This window comes from Agelaius phoeniceus, chromosome 6, assembly GCF_051311805.1.
Source record: "Agelaius phoeniceus isolate bAgePho1 chromosome 6, bAgePho1.hap1, whole genome shotgun sequence".
NCBI classification, from domain to species: Eukaryota; Metazoa; Chordata; class Aves; order Passeriformes; family Icteridae; genus Agelaius; species Agelaius phoeniceus.
The window spans coordinates 15643553-15664459 of record NC_135270.1 but is presented as its reverse complement, the minus strand read 5'-3'; the positions used below and the strand labels follow the sequence as shown (position 1 = coordinate 15664459).

Here is a 20907-nt window from a genome sequence, read left to right as displayed (position 1 = left end):
TTAAGAAAAACAAGGAGACAGAAATAACAGTTTGTGGTTTATTTGGTGTTGTAGTTGGTACTACAGTTGGACAGTCACTGTCTTGTTGCACATAGAAACTTTAACATTTTTTAAACATGCTCTGGAGACAGAAATTACAACTAGACTGATATAGTACACAAAAATAAGGTTCTCTAGGAAAAAAATACCCACAAAAATTCCAAAGCAGTGTTAGGAAAATACACTTGGACCTATCAACAGTGAAATATTGAAGCGATTCAGCTGGCAGAAAAGGTTGGTCAATTGGCTTGACAATCCTTTAACTTCAAGAAATGTCTTTGGTTTCACATTGTGTAGCAATTACTCCTTATTCCTTTGAACCAACATGAAACAAGAGGAAAAGGCAAAGGTTTTTTAGGCAGTGCTGCTTTGAATGCTGGATTTGTCATACCACTTCACTGAACAAGACTGACTAGGTAATCTAGCTCTGGCTAAGAACATGGGTGTCTGTGAACAGGGAAAACCCTAGATTAGTTTCCTAATGCTATCTTCAGGAAACTCCATTGTTCAGATTTGAGCTTTTTGTGTGTTCTAGTTGAGATAATACATTGAAAGATTTGACTTACTTGGAAGTGCAACGTAAGACAAACCACTAAACCCGTTAAATTGCTAAGACCCAAAAACTGCTTGGGCAGGTTTAAAACTGTAGTTCCTTCTGGATTGCCCACAGTGTGTCTGCACTCTTCCTTAATTTGTCCTCTTCCTCAGGTTTTAGGATCATCTTTACTACATCAGTGATGCCATTACTGCCCAGTACACAAGGAACACTTAGGAAGACGTCTTCTTTTATTCCATGCAAGCCCTGAAAGGTACATGAGGATTGTTAGGCTGGAATTTATATATCTCTGTATATTTCATAGAATATCTTACCAGGAAACCAAATTTAACTGAAATTAAAGTAGAAAGCGATTGCTGTTTTTCAGAATTCCAGACATACTTAATTCTCAGTAAGACAAAAATTAGGAAAAAGAAGCTGCTCACCTTAACAATGGTAGAGATGGGGTGCACTCTTCTCAAATTCTTCATAATACTTTCAGCTAGGTCTCCCACAGAAAGGCCAATAGCCCAGGACGTGTATCCCTTCAGTTTGATCACCTCATAGGCACTGCAGAGACACAACACTCATTATAAAGAACAAGCACCACAAAGGCTTTCAGAGGTCTCTGGATCAATTTGGAGGCATCTGAAGCTTGACTGATTTTCTGACAGGACCAAAATGAACTCAGCAGTGAGTAATTCTATTTGCATTTTACACTAGTCCCCACAATTATACTGGAAGCCTAGAAGTTTAAGCTCTTCCCTAATTTAAAGTTTATTAATAATGAAAACTTAACTACATTACTCCTTAAAATATTATTTCATGTTCCATTATGTTTGCATCCTGACATTTGGGGCTACTGAGCTATTCTAGATCTGGGTACTGCAGAACAGAGATTTTTCAATCCTTCATGATTTGTTCTTGTGTTGAAATTCATAAAAAAGCCAAGCCAGTATTTACCTGTCCACGACCTGCTTATGGACGTCCTTCCAGTGTTCCTTGTCTCCATCAGTTCCCAAGTCTGGATGAAGAGCCTTCAGAGAGACGCCAGCAACGTTCACTCCGCTCCAGACAGGCACTGAGAGTTGCACATAGATAAATTAATCTCACAATACTCAGTCCTTTTCCAACTAACATGAGATCTAGCTGGATTAATCTGCAACACATCATTATGATTTACCTATAATCTTAAATATAGCATGACCTATAAGGCCAGCCTGAATTGCAGCCTGAGAACCTAGGAGCACATCAACATTTATACACAGTGTCACAAAGTTTGAATACACCTTTGTTAATGTGAAATAACTGGGCAATATTAACTGAAATGACAGTCATTTTGCAAAGTTGTCTCAAACTAAGAATTGATTCCAAGTGCATTCTGGTGAGTGTCAGGAAGCAGACAGCACTGCTCTGGTGCTGCTTGGAAAAGTACAGGTTAAATAAGGAAAAAGTGCTTTCTCCTGTCCTCCAGACTTGCCCCTGCAATTCCTATATACAGTGATTAGGAGATGCCAGGAATGGCAGCTGAGTGACTGCCAGTAATTCCGGTGCAGATCTTTGAGAGGCCCTTGCAGAGAACTTTATCCTCCTGCTGCTTCAGTTTGGGTTTTTTTGGGAGTTACGTGAACAATCTAGCCTAGAAATGTTTAGCCAGCTCAGGTTACAGTAATGACCTTTTCCAAGCACAGTCATTCAGGTCAAATATAGATCATCTAGGGTTACTCTGTGCAGCAAATGACTTAAATCAGAACTTGCATTTTTAAGGTGCTGCAGTGCAAGGGTTTTGCAGCAATGTTTTGCTGTAGCCTTTCAAGGTGTTCCTGGCAGACAGCATCAGGGAGTTCTGTGTAACAGCCAGCCTGATTTCACCCTTACCACTGGAATCTCCGTGCTCTCCAACGATCCAGCCGTGGCAGCTCAGCGGGTGGATGCCCAGCCTTTCTCCCATGAGGTGGCGGAAACGGGCAGAGTCCAGATTGCAGCCGCTCCCAATAACACGGTTTTTGGGGAAGCCACTGATCTTCCAGGCCACATAGGTCAAAATATCCACTGTGAGGAGAACAGGGGCATAACAAGTGCCACTTGTGAGCAGAGTGATAATGAGGATGGTACCTTGCATTCATCTGTAAGCATTTTACCTGCATGCTAGTTTCAGGAACAGAGCACAAAGCAGTGCCCATGGCCAGGCGCTGCAGTGGGCTTACATAATGACTGTTTAATATAACATTATTACTATTTTGAACAGTCTCTCAGGTCTGCCTTTATGCTATGCATGCAATCATCAGTGATCCTAGTGTGTTCAAGATCACTTGGTCTGAAAACCCAAGTTTATTTCTCAGAAGACCAAACTACTGAGTTTGGAAAAGGAAGATGACGGTTTTTTGCTATAGAGATACCATAGAATGGCTTTGGTTGAAAGGAACCTTAAAGATCATTTCATTCCAATCCGCTGACATGGGCATGGACACCTTCCACAAGACCAGGTTGCTCAAAGCTCCATCCAACATGGCCATGACCATTTCCAGGAATGGGGCATCCAGAACTTCCCTGGGCCACCTGCTTCAGTGTCTCACCACCTTCATAATAAAAGAATTTCTTCCTTATAGCTAACCTAGATCTACCTCTTCCAGTTAAAGCAGTTGCCCTATGTCCTATCACTACATGCCCTTGTGCAAAGTCCACCTCTCTTTTAGGCCCCTTTAGCTACTGGAAGGTTCTCCAGGGTCTCCCCAGAGCCTTCTCTTCCCCAGCACAAGTGTTTTCTAAAAGCCTGTGCACTAATGCCACATTACTGAAGAACGACTATTCTCTAAGCCAAATCCTCTTATGGCAGCACAAGACAAACCTGGGTTTGAGACAATAAGTAGCTTGCAGTCAGGACTGTATTTAACGACGTTGGGAATGATGAATTTGAAGATATTCACGTTGCGCTGGACCAGGTTAAGGCGGCTCTCTCCTTCTTGCTGCCGGGCACCAGCAGTGACAATGACCAGCTTGGAGTGTGCAGTCACACTGTAATCTGCAAACAAGAGGCTGTGTCAAACATGACCTCTAGGAGTCTAGGAGTTCTCACTTCCTTTCTGTACTGGGATCTCAAATTCTCAAGTCTGAGTGTGCAGCAATTCCCTAGTAATTGTTACCCTAGACTTTGCCTCTATAGAAAATGAAATTTAATTTTAAGACAGTGGTTCTTGCCACAACATTCAGGCACGTTGCTATTTTAACACACAGCTGCAGGCAGCCTTGCTCCTTGCTTCTCAGCCACCAACGGGACTGGGGATAGCTGCTGGGATAGCATTCAGGGTAAGTGCTGTGTAGATAGAAGAGGAAGAAGGCTCTGCCCTCATAACCTACTACCTGTAGGAGATGTAATTAAGGTATGAGCTGGTTAAAACTTTGCCCTACTCAAGGCTGCCACTAAAAGTTATCAGAATTAAGCAGTAATGAGTTCAGGGGTTAACTGGTCGTGAAATAAAGTTCTCTAAGGTGCACAAGTACTTAAGAAATCCATCTTTTTGTACTGAGTGAACCCTGGAAGAAAATTCTTAGCTGGACTGGCCATAAGAAGGTATATTTTAAAATGTCAGCTGAATACTATATCCATGAGCTTTCCCACCAACAATTAGGGTGACAGGCTGTCCTTGTGAGACCTGAAGTGGCTACCTCCATTTAGAAACAATGGGCACATGAGAGCCAACTACTTGCCTTTGCCAGAGACGATCTTTGGAGTTTTAAGGAAGAGGCTGCCATGCTGGAGATCCAGCATCTCTCCTCTGAGCTTGTCCTCCACGACATCAACAAGGGCGAGTTCATCAGCCAAGTCCTACAGGAGACCAAGAGCAGTGGTGAGTTTGCTGCCTCTTTCAGCAAACCATGAAGTTACAATTATTTTAAAAGCTACTTAAACAATTTTGGTCATCTCTAACACTTCACTTATTCCCAGAGTCCTTCAATTAGTCCACTGGGATATCCACTTCCTTGAGTTCACTTTATACTTTTCATAACCACATTCTGCATGAAATAGGAGTACAATTAAGCAGTACAATAACAAAGAATAATTTAATAGTGATTCATATGCAACCTATTTGACCGTCAAGAAAAGCAAGCCTCACGTTAACCACAGCATTTTCAGTATGATAACTGAAGGCAGAAGACAAGTCATTCAGAGTGTCAAGGACCAATTTTTCCAGACTACACTGCAAAGAATCATTCCATTGCTCTGCTCAAGACAAAATAATCCTCAGTTCTCAATCTTTTTGTATATTTAGAGTGTTAAGAGAATTCCTACTTAGAAGGAAGTCTGCAAGTCCCACAAAGATAAATGCAGCTCTTAAAATGATACATAAAGGACATTCTGCCTGATCCTGAGGCAAACTTTATCTACAAGAACTGCAGCTATTTGTTCTCTGTCAATATCTTGAAGACTTGCTTCATTTCAGGCCCAAAAAAGGATTGTATAACCAGAAGTTAATCTAATAAGGGTGGCTACTTTTTTGCCCCTCTTTTAGGTCTCAGGCTCTTCTGCTGCTTCCTCCCAAGCTTGACACTTACCTTCATGAGGATGCTGATGGCACAGGCCATTCCCACTGCACCCACGCCAACCACACTGATCTTATTTTCAGCATGGCTCTCCTGTTTGGCGAGAGTGTGGATGAGCTGATCCTTGAGAGACATGGTGCACTGCTAAAAGGAAAGAAACATCATTTCTCTAAGCTTTGGAGCTTTTACTGATACCAAAATAGTTATATCCAGCAAGATAGACTTTATTCCAGGATGATAAGAAAATGGATACAAAACACATGAATAAAATGTCTGGCAATACTGTCTGTATGCCACAAAATGATTGCAAAACTAAATTACTGGTGACAATCCTCTGTTCAAGCTCACCCTAGCTTTGCCTCAAGTACAGCCTGACAGCCATTGATTATATTACATAGCTGGTGGCACTCCAGCAGCAGCAGAACGTTCTAAATGGCCATCCATATTACATTTAGGTACAGGAAGCCATTTTAGTACTTCTAAGCATAGCACAGTCTGGCACTCTCTGTTCTCTCACCCTGAAAAACTGGTATTCTGTGCCCCGAAGCCTTTCCAGAGCTCAAGTTGTGCAACACTTAGGCAAGCCCTTTTTTAGGGCAGCATGAGCCACCACATCAACTTCATAAATTTGTTTTGAAGTGAAACTGCAGAGTTTTGAATTAAGATGGCTGGAGTCTGGTGTTACCATCTCTCCCACCCTCACATTTTAGCTGCAGCTGCCCAGCATCCTGGTTAGTTGGGTTCTGAGAGCCAATGGGGTGCAGAAATGGCACAACGATGACAAAGGATTGTGCATTCACCCCCGTCTCAGCGTGGAAGCCACCACTACGCTTTCCCAGGAAATGGTGCTGCACTGGGAGCTGCACTGGGAGCAGCCTGAGGAGCCCAGGGCAGGAGCAGCTGCACAGACGGGTGCAAGTACAGACACCACACGACTGTCTGGTGCTGAACAGGCAGCGACTCGTTCAGAGCATGAGAAGCCGAGCAGAGCAGCAGGTAAGGACTGCAAATTTTGGGGCCGAGGGGAGGGCCAGGAAGCCAGCAGGGCCCATATTTAGGAAAAATCAAGCAAGCTACGTCAGTCTTCCTGTGCAGGAGCCTCCTGAAGCGTGGCCATGCAGTGCACTCTCCATGTGCCAAGTCCCGCCTAAGCACTATAAGCTGATCAGAGCCACCCACTCAAGCACGTCTCTTACACTTGTTTTTTTTTTTCCTTTTAAGAGTGCCATACCCCTCAAAGAAACAAGAGAATGGTAGGTGGTCCACTAATCTGTATTTGAAACGCAGCCCTAAGCCCATCCTCAAGTCTCTTTGCAGGATCACTCCCTGGGGCCGCACGCACCGATTACGGGAAGCAAGCTAATCCACGGAGGCTCAAGGGCATGGAGGGAGGGACGATGGGGGGCTGCGAGTGGAAATCACGCAGGCTGGACTCCGGTGCAGATTCCACCACGGCCGGGGGGTCTCAGCGGAGCCGGCGGCGTGGAGCAGACTTTGTCCATTTGTCGCCCCTACTCCACCGCGTCCCCCCGGAGGTTTGTGGGACCAGCACCGCCTGCGGGACCAGCATCCCCTGTGGGACCAGCACCGCCTGCGGGACCCCTTCTCGCTCTCCCCCTGCTCCTGCACCCCCGGCGCCCGCACCCATCTCACGCCACGGCGATCGCACCTACCGAACGTCCTCACCCAAGCGCGGCTGTGACGGCGGGGCGGGGGAGGTGGCGGCCGCCGCCTTAAATACGGCCCGGGCGGCTGACGCGCGGCGGGCGGGTTGTGGCGGTGGGGACGTGCCCGCCGACACGTCGGGGTGGAGAGACGGAGAGGGAGGAGGGGGAAGGAGCAGCGGGAAGGAGATGGAGCGGAGCAGCGGAGGGTGGAGGGAGGCGAGCGCAGGGGAGCTGGGGCGGGGCTGGGGCGCTGAGCTATGCGTGCCTTCAGGACTCGTCTGAGGGCCGTCGGCCGGGGACATTTCACTCGCTCTGCTGCTAGTCGGGATAAGTGAAAGCAAACGCTCCGGCTCTGCAGAGTTTGTGGGAATTCAAGGCATTCCTGCCTTTGTTTCCCGCCCGGGCAGTCCCAGCCCTGTGCTCCTCCTCAGGGCTTTATGGCGATAGTTCCGAATGGGGCCTCTTCTCGGGTGGCTGAAAACCAGCTTCTAATTTCCATCTAAATCAATAGATGTTTGTGGTTTTTTGTTTACTTCCCCTTTCCGTGTAGTTACGTATCCGATTCCCTCTCATTTGTTGTGTTAGGTTATATAAGCCAAACCTTTTGAGCCCTGCACGGTCACACAAGCGGTTCCCTGGTCATTGGGATGTATGTTCTGTGGGACTTCCTCAATTTAAATACTTTTTAAATCCTTTTTCTCCTGAGAGGGGCTGCTGCATGCAGTGCCCGACGGCGATGCCTCAAACACAGCACTAATGTTTTCCTGAAGCTGGTGGAAATTCCATGACTGGCTCACACTGGTCGGTTTCAGTCACACCATGCTGCCAGTTTCCTGTCACCCTGCTGTTGGTTAGTAAAGCCAAATCCTTCTCCCATTCACTTATTTCTTGCTCGGACTCCCAACAAAAAGCAAAACCAATTTTTGAAAAGTTTCTTTCCTGAATGCCTGTAGTTTCAATTTTATACTATACTATTTTGTGAGTCATCCTACAAAACTGGATTTTAGTAAATCCATGCTGCCTTTTATCCCTTTGTTATTCATTGAATAAGATGTTTTTAGTTAGATTTTCCTTTGCAAGTTTTTCTGAAGAATTGCACGGACATCAAAATCACAGGCCCAAACTGCTTCCACCATGGCTTACTTCTTAGAACTTGCTGTTCTCTGGTCCTGTGGTAATGCCTTCAAGTAGGCAAATTTACTAAAAATCTTTCGGATTTGTGCACATCAGGGTTCTGGAATTGAAAATGCCTGGCTTCTCCAGCTGGAAAACAGCAAACTCAGTGAGTTTTGCTCACCATCTGTGAGTTGTGTTCATGTATTATCTTTTACCCACTTCTGCTTTCTCTTTCTTCTCTTAGACATCCTGTCCTTACCCCATGGATTATCATGTTCATCCTTACTGAAAATCAGGTAAGTATTAATTTAATCTTGTGTGAGTAGCTGTGTTGCCTTTATTTTCTCATTCTTGTTTTTACAGTAATCTTTTTGCTTCCTTTTTTTTTTTTTCCATTTATTGTAGTTGTGATACCTTTACAATCTTTGACTTTAGTTTCCTTTTGGGATTCTGACTCTAACTGATTTTTGGCCATATCTATCCTCAGCTCCTAGGATGTGCTTGAGTTCCTTTTGAGGTGCTTATCTTGCTGTGGCATGCCTGGTCATACACCATCCCAGTGATAATTTCCTTCTGCTGGGGTGATCTGACAGCAATGGTAACCCAAAACCTCACCATTTATTTGACAGTTCGTTGGCAAAATAACAGAAACAAAAAATAGTGGGGAGAAAACATCTTGAAACATAGGATTTACGTAGATTTGCATGAAACAAGACAGAAAAATACAAAATTCTGCTTATTTTAAAGACCAGCACTTCCAGCAAGTGAGGTTAAATATACATATTGGTTGTTAAATATACATATTTATACATAAATATATATATTGGTTGCACTAGATGTGCTCTGTTCCTTGCTGCTGCTAGAGAAAGGAGCAATGCCTGTGGGATGTGCCATTTCAGAGAAGACTGGTCACTAAGGAGGGGAAGTGTGGGTAGATGCTGAGCTTGCCCAAAGCCACATGAATGCAGGGTGAAAAGGAAACATAGTTCTGTCATTCTGCATTATTCTGGGTTCACTGAGCATCTTGTTCTGTCAGAAGCCTCAAGGATGGATTAGGAAGTTTAGTTTTTCATCCCAGGAATCTGTATTTACAGTGGCTCTATATGCATGGGACTCCAGGTTGGAGTTACAGACATCTGGCAGGACAGAAAATAAACGTTTGACAGGAATTAAGACCAATAAGAAATATTTTTGCCTGTAAAAACTTTTACTTCTAAAGAGTTTAAATGCAAGATAGGAAGCTTCTATGACAATACTGGCTGAATAGAATAATAAGCATTTTAAAATGGGTAACTAATGTAAAGCAAGTGGTATTTTACTACTCACAGTGAGACCAAAGCTTCTAAGAGAAGACTATTGGTATTGTAAGAATCTTCTTAGGCTGTGGCTCAGACAAAATGAACTTGGACATGGTTTTCAGGGTGCAAGTTCCAGTAACATCTTCACTTGCCTTCACTTGTGTTCGTGTTGCTTGTTACTGAGAACAGAACCAAGAATGAATTGCTGTTATCTATAAGGCATCAGGTTGTCCTTATCTCTCTGGTGTCTATTCAGATATCAGGGGTCCTACTTTTAGTAGAGCAGGCCAAAGAAAACCAGCTGGGATGTTTCAAGACCATCCTGGTCCCAGTGTGTCCTCAGTGATGATGATAAGCAGATTAGAACCCTTTTTTTAAATTAAAAAATAGAGTCAGCTTTTAATATGCCAGTGTTCATTCACCTTTTAACTTATCTCAGTTACAGAACTGAGAAGGCAGCTGTGATGGCCAAATTTTTCCTTTTATGTGGCCTTTGTGATCTTATTATCAGCAGTAGATGCTCAGGAGGAAAGCAGACACCTGGCATGATTGACATTGATTTTCTGCCTCAGAGAGCTTCAATGAGAGAAGGCTCAGAACTGCACAAACAGCACGGGGTGAGCAAATTACAGGCATTTTTCTTGCACTTGGAAGATGGAAGCCAGGTCTGTTTTGATTTCCTGTAAGTGATTGATTGTAGGGATGGGTTGACTTATCTCACATGTGTACATAAGAAATTTTATTCTTCCTGTTCTTTCTCCACTGCTGCCTTTTATCGTGGTGGCAGGAGGTGGTGTTGATAGAGTGATGGGAATGCCAGAAATGTGACAGTGTCTCTCCAGGGAAGCTTGACCCTTCCTCAGCCTGCTTGCCCTCCTTTTCATAATAGTTTTCACAGATTAAACATGAAAAATAAAGCAACAGCAGTTGCTGAATGTAGAAACATTTATATTTTTATTCTAGGAGTTAGAAACAGAGCCTTTCCACTGGCCTGAGGTGGCATTTGATCAGGATCTGAGTGATAGCAGATGGAAACAAATGCCACATTCTTATTAAACAACGTGTTTGCCTTCAAACTATGAGATACCATTAGCCCATTGTCACAGAAATAAAGTCCAGAAAGGTGAGTTCAATGTGTACATTTTGCTATTTTCAGTAAAACACAAAATGTTTGTAAATTTATCTCCATTTTGCTAGTATACAAGAGGTTTTACACGGTGACATTTAATTTCTGCTCTCTCCATTTGCTCAGGTCCTGGCTCATGACAGACTGAGTAAAATCTGATGGTGGTGCAGGGGTGAACAGGGACACCAAACCAGGACCTGCAGGTTTGCTGAGTGACCTATAGCTCAGCTGGGAGGTTATCAGTAACCCAAAGCTACTGGGGATGCTGACCAGCCCTGGAAAGGTCAGTGGCATTTCTACCTGAGACACGAGGCTTAATTTGCCCTTAAAAATCCTGGGGGCTATTCCATTTATGATTAGTCCTGCCTTTGCTCTGACATCATCAAGAGCTCTGCTTTCACATGCTGTCAGTGTGTGAGGGAACCTGGCACTACACATAGCTACAGCATGTTCCTGTCCTGTCTTTCCCCTTGATTTATTCTGAGACCTGAACAATTTCCTCCAGCTTTAATGGCTTCATTTCTCCTTTGTAAAATGTGAAGGTGTTTTTGCCTACCAACTTGATGGTGGTACTGCAGAAATTTGTTAATTATGAATCATTTCAGCTTTATAAAGCAGCATGAAATTGATAGATGGCATTTTCCTGAACTAGACAGGCCCAGACTCCAGAGTGGAACTTGACACCAAAAGTTTATAGAGCCAGATTTCTTGCATTATTCTTTTGAAATACTTACCAGGGTAAGATACAGGAGTTAGTTCATACTCCATAAAAGTCCATATTTTGTGTGGCTCCAGTTTGGTCAGTATAGCCACATCAAACCATTTGAACTGATCTCCTAAGAAAACTAAAAGCTGAAAGAGGAGTTTCATCCTGGCTTGCACTAACAAATATCTCTCCACAGAACTGATTAGCCAGGATCCATACAGCTCTGGGTCCCTCTCCTTGGCTGCTCCCATGCACACGTGAGGATGCTGGTGTTACAGGGATCCAGGGCTTTTGCTGCTTCACACCCATTTTCTCTGCACTGTCATTGTGGGGAAGGGGAGGGGCTAGCTGATGCAATTCTCATTTCCTGATGTTTACGGCTCTGTGTCTCTGCAACCCATTTTTAAATGTGCAGGAGGGGAATAAATATGGAGAGCTGTATAAGTAAGAGTCAATTTCTGGAACACCCAGACTTCCACAATGTTTTTTTGGTCAGTTATCTGGTTTGATTGCAAACTGCTTTCTAGCTGACATCTTTCAATACCCAGAACCTCCAAGTCACACCAGTTTTTCTTTTCCCCATAAGAGGTTGGTTTTGTTTGCAAGTACAACTGCTGTGGATTATTAATTCAATATAAAGCTAGATCAAACTGTATTTTTTTACAATGATTTCCTAAATCAACACTCTAGGTAGCTGGACTAAGTAGAACACATGATTTTGTCTTGTTTCTCTAAGGAAATGAATTTATTCATGAAAGCATGAGTCACCATGCAAGATTCCAAGCCAAACCCATTCCCTTGATGCAACTCTGGAATCTTACTCATTTACTTAGGAACTGCAGGAAATGGGATGCTCTGATAAGTGACATGCACTTAACTACACAATATTGCCTCCCTTTTGGACAGAGACTCTTTTCCAGCATTTCAGACCTTATATATCTGGTTGATGCTCTGTGTGACAGCAGATTATGCATTCTCTCCCAACCAAAAATCAAAAAGTTTGTGTCCAAACTTTCATTTCTGTTAATCAGAATTCCAAGTTAAATTGCTGGAAAGTCAGCCTCCTATGGGGAAGAAACTGCTGGGCCATACCAACCACTGCAGGAAGCTGAGAGCACTTCTCAGCATTACAGACACACAGACTTGGTACAGGAACCTGTATAGTAAATGATTATCCCTTACTTGGAGGAGGAAGATGAAGTTTAACTTGTAGTTCAACAGAAGCAGCAATAGAATGGAGACAGGCAGCCAGGTGCTTTCATTTTGGTTCCCACACTTGGGCCTCCCCTTAAAGAGCTGCAGCTGGGCTGGCTGAGCCCAAGGGTAGCAGTCCTGAGGGGTGATGTTGGCTTGTGTTGCAGACCTCAGCACCTCTGCTCTTCTCAGAGGGGAAAAATAACTTCACTGTTTCTGCACAAGGTATTCTTTTCAATATTTGGTTTTGTGGTGGTGGTGGTGGTTGTTGGCAGCTCTGTAGGTGGATTCAGAGCCCTTGGCAAAAGACGTGACTGTGGCATGTGGGTACTGTCCTGAGGGGTTACCAGGCAGAGTTTTAAATGCATTTTACATCCTGTGTGCTAACAGCAGAGTCCTGTTGTCGTATGTATGTATGTTCAAAGTGTGGCTTGTCAGGAAGGGAAGAGTGATTTCTTCTCCTTTGCAGGAAAGAGTTGCTTTGTAGTCCAAATTTTCTTCCACACCCTTTCAATTTTAAATGCCCGTGTTTCTTAATTGAAGCATGATATGTTGCACCATGACTCAGTACCAAAGGTCTGAACTATGGCAGTGATTCCAAGGAAAAATAAAGATGGGGAGAGAGAGGTGCAGCCTCAATTGCTATAGGGCAATGGTCCTTGGACTCAGCTTCGTTATCTAGCTGCAGTGAGGTCATGAATACACTTCAGGCAGGCACCAAGCTGCACATCTCTGTTGGGAGCACAGGTTTGCAGCACAGGCACTGTAAAGGCACACAGCAGAAAGGGCTTATCAGCTAAAGAGGCAGAATGAACCAGGGGGGTGAATGTGGTAAAGCAGAACAATTGCTAAATATGGTTCTTGACTTGGCATGCTGTGTTTTCCAAGAATATTACACAAATACTAACCCTTATCTCTATTGATTAATTCAGGGGTTTTATTTATACTGGAGTTTTAAATAGAAAATGAAAGGTTGCTGCTTGCCTATGGACTGCCAATGAATCGTTTTCACAGTGCTGTGCTAATTGTGGCATTTCTGACTTGTGTTCCCTCTGAGCCTGTATTTGGATGAAATTGCACAAGTGTTTAGCAAATATTTGCAGGGCATGACCTCATTGTTTTGCAAACTGTGGTGAGTCTTGTTTAAGGGGGAGAATATTACCAAAGGGAGGAAGAGAGGAAGCATGACTTTTAGCTCCTGTGGAGAAATCCTGGTACTTACAGAGCCTCGTGGTTCTCTAAGTTGGGCCCTGTAGTAAGTGGGCCAGCATCCCTGTGTCCTAAGTGCAAGGTACAAGCATTTCTCTCTGGCCACCTCAACCCTGTGTTGCTTTTCTCATGGCTCTATGCAAAATCAGTTTTATCCCTAAACCTTATGTAGTTCTGGCCTTAAGAGGCAGTATCTCAGTTCAGGAGCACTTTAAAAGATGCCATGTGATACAAATGTGAGATGCTGGAAGACAGTATCATGTGTTCTCTTGTGTGTGTGTGTACACAGAGCTGGATTTCTGGAGGCTGGGTCTCCTGAACAGTTCACTCCCCATATATTCTCCACATCTTTTCTGCTAGTAGTACAGCACTTCTGCTTTATGCATCCTATGGGCTGTGTGTTTGTGTGATACTTAATGCTGTGATGTCAGAAGGGAAAGGATAGCTGCATGCTTTAGCTTTTGCTCACTCTGTGAGGGCAAAAAGTGGCTGGAGTGGCAACAGGGCTATGCAGTCCCCTGGGTCAGCATTAACTCCCTGCCTCATGAGGAGTTTTTGGGCAGCTGCTGGGCAGTGGGGCTCACCCAGCCTTTGCTCTCAGCCTCTCGACTGAAATGTTTGCAGTCTGGGCAGTGCCAGTTTGCAAAAATGTCAGCATTAGACTTTGAGAGACACAGGACAGAGCAGAGGCCAGGTTTCTGGCTGCTGGGATGTGATGTGGTGTATTCATGTGCTCTGACAGATGGAGCTAGGACTGGTGCTTTCTTTATTCTGTGCATGTGTTTGGCTGCTAACCCAGCCTCATTTTTGAATCTCATAAACTCTGTGGGGGTGCATATTTTGAAAAGAAATCTGTTTCAATCTGAAACTTGTGTAGCTACTTCTTCTCCAGGTTTGGACTTGAAAAGTGAAGTCAGTTAAAGGCTGTGGTACTCAATAAATTTTGGAAAATTCTGGATTAAGGATATATCTTTAGTGTTCTGTTTGTATGTTTAGGTGTAATGTTGAGCATGCATTCTTTGGGTAATAATCTTAGGCTTGCAGTCCCTTTTAAAATGTGCTCTTTTGCAAACAACATCTGGAGTTTTGGAGTCAGTAGTGTGTTAGGTTATGGAGAGAATTAAAATGTTTTAAAAAATAATCTCTGCCATGTTTCATCTCTCCTAGCCAGAAGTTACTGAGGGGCAGTTAGTTTGGTGCATGATGCCTCTAGGAGTTCTTCTTAGGCATATAAGAGCAGCCAAAAATAGCTCCTTGGAAGGTCGGGGAAGGCATCTTTTCTGCATGTGGGTAGCTTTACTTTTCCATCCTGAACATCTATATGCCTTAAGGAAAGCAAGAAAGAAGGGATGGAAAGAAAGTAGACATCAGAATAGGCTTGGAGGCCAGCCAGAGCCCGTGTCATATGTTCCTATGTTCATGGGGCACTGCCAGCCTTGGAGGTTGGTTTGTACATGAAGTGGAGAAAGCCTGCATTAACTTCTAAACCATGTTTCAGAGACAGAGTGGCCAAATAAAGGCTGGATGCCGTCTCTTCCGTGGGTGAACAGCAGCAAGAGGGATCCTTATGTTTTAAAATGCAGCCATAGGCTCACATCCAAGTGTTTTTCAGCTTCTGACTGAGCCTGGAAGAAATTTCAGCTTGTCAGACTGAGTGTTCTCTTTGGTCTGATGTCTGCATGCTGAGACAGAGTTTACGAGAAGCTTTTATAGCAAATCCCAAAGTCGGAGTCACCGCAGAGCGCGTTAATTATTGAATAGGCGAGGGCTAATGGGAGAGAGAAAGGCTCTGTCGTGCTCTGGGTATTAATCTCCTCCCCCGCCCCTTCCTGCCCAAATCCTCCTGGTTAATCAGGTTATGTTTGCCCTATTTCTCTTGGGGAGCATGCAGAATGCAGTGTTGCTACAAATGGAGGAAGGGGAAGAGGAGAAGGGCATGCAGGAAGCAAGTGGGGGTAGAGAATGCTTCAGAAATGGAAGCCTCACTCTGACAGGGTTCCCAAGCTCCCAGCAGGATGCCTTCAGGTGTGGCATGTCTCTGTGCCCTGTCACACTTGCTGACATGCATGGTCTCACATCCCAGGCCGTGTGACAAAGGACAGTGAAGGGGAACCTGTCTGCTGTGCTCATCCTGGAGGCGCTGGTGGTCTCTATGGCCAACAGCTCCCTTCCCCAGCACCCACCCACAGCCTGTTTCAGCTGAGAGCCCCTGGGAGGGAGAAGCTGATGTCCCTGAGGGGGAGTAGCTGATGTTCCTGCAGAGCTCAGGCTGCCTGCCATTAGCCTGAAGTGCAGGTGGTTAATCCTGGGGAGGCAGAGTGTGCTGCATGCTTCTGGGCTGTCACACAGCCTTTCATTCTGGCTGCACTCATCTCCTTGAGCATGTGGCTGCAAGCCACAAGAAAATTGCACAGATGGACCCACCAAAGTAAAATGCAGCTGTGATAAGCAGGGAGCCAGCACAGATACAGGGTGCAGTGCTGACCTCTCTCCTGGTGAATCTAAGTTTCCCCTTAGTCTGGAAGTCCTGGAGTTTAGCTGTGAGTGTGCTATGATGAGGGTGGTTCTCTATATGGGTCTGTGCCTCAGAAATGCTCTTATCTGCTCTCCTGACTAGGAGACACTGGTCCAAAGCTCTTCTGTGCCCAGTGTCAAAATCTAAAGCTTGCAGGTGAAACTGCTCCAAGAATGCGCAAAATTGCTTATTCTGAAGCCTGGGTCTGATTAGTCTTAGGAGAACCAGGTAAATTGTGATGGAAGAATTGCATTCAGTGGCTTGAGTGGTTCAAGAGGGAGTATGTAGTATGTGATAGCTCGGGAAGGCCATACCTCCCTAGTGCATCAGCCAGCAGGGAAAGGAAGAGGGCAACATGCAGCTGGGAGTTTCAGATAAAAGGAGGCTGTGTCCTCCAAAACCTTGTGACAGAAACCCCACAAGAATATGCCCCAGTGGACACTCTATCCCTTCATTGGGATGAAGTCACAGGACTCCTCTGTCTCCTTTATGGACACTGACTTTTCATAGTGTGATTTTTCCACAGTTTTGTGTGCTGGCTTCTTGGCTTGGATCATGGTGCACTGTTTCTTTGAGACATGGACTATTAGAGGAGGGTTTTAGCACCTCTCCTTGTTCACAGCATGTATCAGTAACATTTCTGTAGCTCTAAACCAGGTGAGTGCTCTAAGGCATTCTTCCCAAAGCATAAACATTGGCAGATGCAAACCTGAGCCAGTAAATGCTGCATCTGTACCATGTTCTCATGATTCCCCATGTTCCCCAGCACAGAGCAGCACCAACTGGGTGGCCACAGACCCTGCAAGAATGCAGGCAGGCAGGAAATGAACCTCCAGACACCATTCCTTGGCAGCAGAGGGCTGTGCTGAAAGGAAAGCACAGCAGCCCCGGGCTGTGGCAGGGACACAGGTGCCCCCAAGCCGTGCAGGGATCCCAGCAGCCGTGTTGCCGTGGCGCTGTGCTGCTGGAAGCGTGTGCTGGCCTCTCGTTGATGCCTCAATGGCCATGGGCTGGTTGCACACTGCTGCAGGACCAGCCACCAGCTCTGGTGGCTTTGCTGTGCTCGGCATCCTCTGTGCATCTCTTTTCCCCCTCTGTGGAGAAGCTGGGGCATGGTGCTGCGGGCTGGTTTCAGTGCAGCGGGAGCCGCAGGAGCGAGGGGAAAGTGCTGATCCACCCCGAGCGGCTTTGGATGCATCGGCAGCGGGCAGGAGCCTGCCCCGGCAGCCTGTGCGGGGGAGAGCTGCTGGAGCAGATAGTTGGCGTTCCCAGAGTGCGGGGCTGGCCGGCTCCGCGGAGATGCTGGCTGGAGGATGGAGGATGGGCACAGCATGGCAGCCTGCAGGCTCACCCAGACTCACAGAAGGCTGTGCTGGAACTGGCTGAACTACAGCATGACCCGAAAAGAACATCTCATGAATTTTATAGGCTTTTTCTATTCCTCTTTGATACTGACAGGTAAAAAGCTGTCAGTTGAACAACCATATACCTAAATCTCCTTTTCTCCCCTACCTCCCCCACTAGGCTCCCAGAATTACATTACTTCCTTAAAAAATCAGAATTTACCATCTGGTGTGCTTCTAATTGCCTTTCTGTCTTCTAAAACCTGAATTTCTGTTTCCAAGAATCTTTTTTATAAGTGAGGAACTCTTTGTTTGTTCACCAAGTCCCAGGACTCCAGAAAGTGGAGCTGTAAGGAAAGCTGCAGCTGTGGCTCAGCCCTGGTAGCACTGAAGGGAAGCAGAGAGGAAAAAACCTGCCCTGAGAGGGTGAGCCAGGAGGCAGGGCTGGAACAGTGGCCCCATTGTTTGACTTCTGCTGGAGCCCATGGATGTGGCTCCATGTCCCAGGGAGCAGTGTGTTACAAATACATAGTTTGTGGTGTGCACACCAATCAAATCACCAGGTAATTGCTTAATAGAGCTGTGCAAGTAGTGGAGGTTGTGAAATAGGATTAACAAAAAGAAATATCGACTCTCTAAATTTCAAAGCTTTGCTCATATGATCTGGTTTTAGGAGAGAAAGAAATAGGAAGTTTAGAGATGAAGAAATAATTATCTTGCTGATAGTGAATTTTGATAGGGGCTGTGGCTATGCTCATTTCTGTTTCCAAACAGTGAAGTTTTTAACCACTTAAAACTCTAGGTATCTAATGCATTGAAGGTCTGATTTTGCAGAAAATACTGGTGCAAAACATCTGTTAAAGTCCGGACACTAAAAAAATATATAAATCTTTAAGACCATTGATACAATAGCAAGGGATGAATTTGATCCACAGAGTTCTTCACAAGATCCATAGAGCTGGAGGTCCTTAGCTAATAAAAATATAATTATTCTAAAATTTCTCATCATTGCCATGCTGTTCTGCTGAACGCATGACATGGAATTTGGAGAGTGTGGAATAAAATGTTAGGATTTTAAAATGTAACTTATATTAATATATCAGTTCTTACGTGCAGTTTCATGTATCCTGCAGAGATCAGGTTCTTGGAAATTGGATAATTCATGTCTGGACAGTACTTCCTTTAAATACAGCCTTTTTAAGCTGTGGCACAGTTTCTCTGAAGTTTATTGTCCCCGGATTGACCTAATCTGTCTGGAAACCTCAAGCAGAGTGATAAGCTCTTTATTTCATATAAAATCTTGAATGTGGGTGTGTGATCAAGTTGGTAGATGCTTAATATTGGCCAATGTATTAAATAGTTTGTTGCATTTCTAGTACTTGTAATTGTACTTATAAAGCTTGCCTGTGATAAAGCAGATTTGAGAAACTTTTTGTGTCAAGTGGAAACAAGTTTCTTTTCCTATGATTTCTGTCCTTTTGAGGGAGGATTTAACATCTAGCTTCTCTGAAATGAGTATAATCACTGCCATCTCCTTCTGACAAAGAAATACAAAAAACAAAACATGTTTCCCAGCAAGTATTGATAGCCTGCCCAAGTTACCTGAAAATGCCTGTAATCTCAACCTTGTAACTGGACTAAAGATGTCATTAAAGGCCTGCTGTAAAAATAATTGTGCAAGGCCTTTAATATGAAAATTAGTTTGACCTTTATGCTGGTCCCATTTCCTCACTTTATGTAATTTGCCATTATTACAGGCAAATAATGGGGAGGAAAAAACCAACATACCCAAAAGTAAGGTCAACCACTGGACTCTGGACTGCTTGAAATAGTATTTCCACAGATGGAAAAAATACTTCAGGGTTAAAGATTTGCCTTTGCAATCGTTCTGTAAACTGTCTGCACCTAAAAAGAGCCTGAGGGCTGGCCTGGGTGATGCTTTTTGTTCACGTAGCTGTGCCACTTACACAAGGGCTCCTTCCTTCCATAGTCAACCAAGAGAATTCATTCCATGGATTCTTCCTTGGGAAGAGCTGAAATTGGTTTCTCTTCTCCTTGGATGGGTTTTCAACCACTGTCATTTGGGGACCCTTGGAGATGTGTGTGTGGATCCTTGCATGCAGAAGACAAGCTTGTTTGGCCTGAGAATGTTTGCACATCTCTCTCCCTATTAACCTGTGGACCCTCAGCAGCCTCAGACACGACTCTGATGCAATCCATGGTTTTATCTTCCCTTAGAGTGAGGAGAGCCCAGCTTTGAGCTGAAGTTAGCCCTTGCCAGTATCCTTTCTACTTCTCATCCACTCAGTCTGCTTCTAGGGGTCCTTTTATATGGTCAGTCAGGAAAAATTCAAACAAAATAGCCAATTCCTCTGGGGCATCTTGCTGAAAAACAAACCTCTGTCTGTGGCCTAGATCCAGTGAAGTTTTGAATTATTTAGATCACGTCTTGCAGATTATGCAGGAAACTTGGGTTTGGGAGAATGGTCTTTTAGGTTGAATTAGGTAATGGTCTTTTCTTTAGAACATTTGATGCTGACTAGGGTTAGCTGAAGGGCTTTCACCACTGCTGCTGACTTTTTGATTACATAAACATTCTTAACAGCTGATGGTAACCTTGGGAAACAACAGATCCTAAATGTTGTCCCTGATCAGTTTTTTTCCCTCATGCAGTTGTTTGGCAGATGCAGTTTCCAAAGCAGCTGTACAGGCTGTGTGTGCAGCTGCCAAGGTTTGGGCCCTGTGCTGCCCAGCTGCCCTCCTGCCAAGCAGTGTCAGCAGGGATGGCCCAGGGTTGGATTTTTAAAGTTCCAGTAAGAATTTTAATCCTGCTGCATCTGATGGGAGTTAGATGCACAAATACTTGCTTATAAATTGTACCAGGTAGGTGGGGAAGCTGCAGACAGAGCCTGGGGCTCTGGCTCACAGCACTGCTGTCTGGAGATGCCATATGGCTCATGCTGCCCCACGATCTGTGGTGCTCCTGCAAGGCACACACTGCTACAGCAGGGCAGCTCACCCAGCCCCTTAAAAGTGACAGAGCTATCACCGTGTCAGTCAGCTGCAAGTGAGTAACATGAGCTACTTATCTGATTTATTAGTGTGAGTTAGTGCAGCTAGACCAGTGCTTCCTGGTGCAGTTGTAGGAAGAGGTTTGGGCAGGAACTTGCCCTGCTGCTGCAGGGAACAGAAAACAGAAATGTGATAGAGCTGTGAAGCCTTGGAGTTTGGAGCCTGGCTTTTGAGATTAACCTTTACATGAATCAAAGCCATTTCTTGGTCTAACAGTAGTGCCTTGGCAGTGAGATTTGCACGGAACTGTGAGCAGCTGTGTCTGCATTAACAACCTGTGTGCCTTAAAGGGGGCTGGATATCGAGCAAACAGTTGATAGTAAGGACCTGACATCCTCTTTGTATGTGTGCTGGAGGTTTTACTTCTGGCAAACTCTGGTCTTGTCCTGTGGACTGACACCCAGTTCACCTCTGGTGTAGTTTTAGACCAGGGAAACCTGCAGTGCTTGCAGACTGCCTCGTCATCTGAACCAAAGCTCAGTGACCACGGCCACTCGGGAGATTTTGCTTTAAGAGTTTGTCTGTGATGTGACTAAAATGCAAAT

At 44.7% G+C, this 20907-nt stretch overlaps 1 protein-coding gene and 1 long non-coding RNA gene across 4 annotated transcripts; one reads left to right on the top strand and one right to left on the bottom strand.

Moving 5' to 3' along the window:
• Nucleotides 1–24: 24 nt before the first annotated feature.
• On the bottom strand, nt 25–6946 carry LOC129121738 (L-lactate dehydrogenase A chain). 2 transcript variants are annotated; one of them, XM_054635192.2, is made up of 8 exons: nt 6790–6946; nt 5129–5260; nt 4283–4400; nt 3423–3596; nt 2453–2626; nt 1538–1655; nt 1021–1144; nt 25–841 (listed from the first exon to the last, which is right to left on the bottom strand). In XM_054635192.2, the coding sequence occupies exons 2-8, from the start codon at nt 5249–5251 to the stop codon at nt 677–679; spliced, it is 996 nt and encodes a 331-aa protein (XP_054491167.1). In that variant the 5' UTR covers nt 5252–5260; nt 6790–6946; the 3' UTR covers nt 25–676. The 2 variants fall into 2 exon arrangements, with proteins under 2 accessions (XP_054491167.1, XP_054491168.1); XM_054635193.2 differs by having other exon boundaries at nt 5129–5257; nt 6790–6927.
• An 82-nt stretch (nt 6947–7028) lies between these two features.
• LOC143694335 (uncharacterized) lies at nt 7029–11728 on the top strand. Of its 2 annotated transcripts, none has more exons than XR_013182723.1 (5): nt 7029–7633; nt 8144–8195; nt 9709–9814; nt 10161–10320; nt 10450–11728. It is a non-coding gene; the product is annotated as an uncharacterized LOC143694335 (long non-coding RNA). The 2 variants fall into 2 exon arrangements; XR_013182724.1 differs by having other exon boundaries at nt 7029–8065; nt 9770–9814.
• Nucleotides 11729–20907: the final 9179 nt, after the last annotated feature.

What these genes read in the sequence shown, in the direction of transcription:
- LOC129121738 (XM_054635192.2), bottom strand. Translation starts at nt 5,251, where the DNA reads ATGTCTCTCAAGGATCAGCTCATCCACACTCTCGCCAAACAGGAGAGC. An exon ending in AAAGATCGTCTCTGGCAAAG is followed by an intron (nt 3,597 to 4,282) that starts GCAAGTAGTTGG and finishes TCTTGTTTGCAG; the next exon opens with ATTACAGTGTGACTGCACAC. An exon ending in AGAGCACGGAGATTCCAGTG is followed by an intron (nt 1,656 to 2,452) that starts GTAAGGGTGAAA and finishes TGCAACTCTCAG; the next exon opens with TGCCTGTCTGGAGCGGAGTG.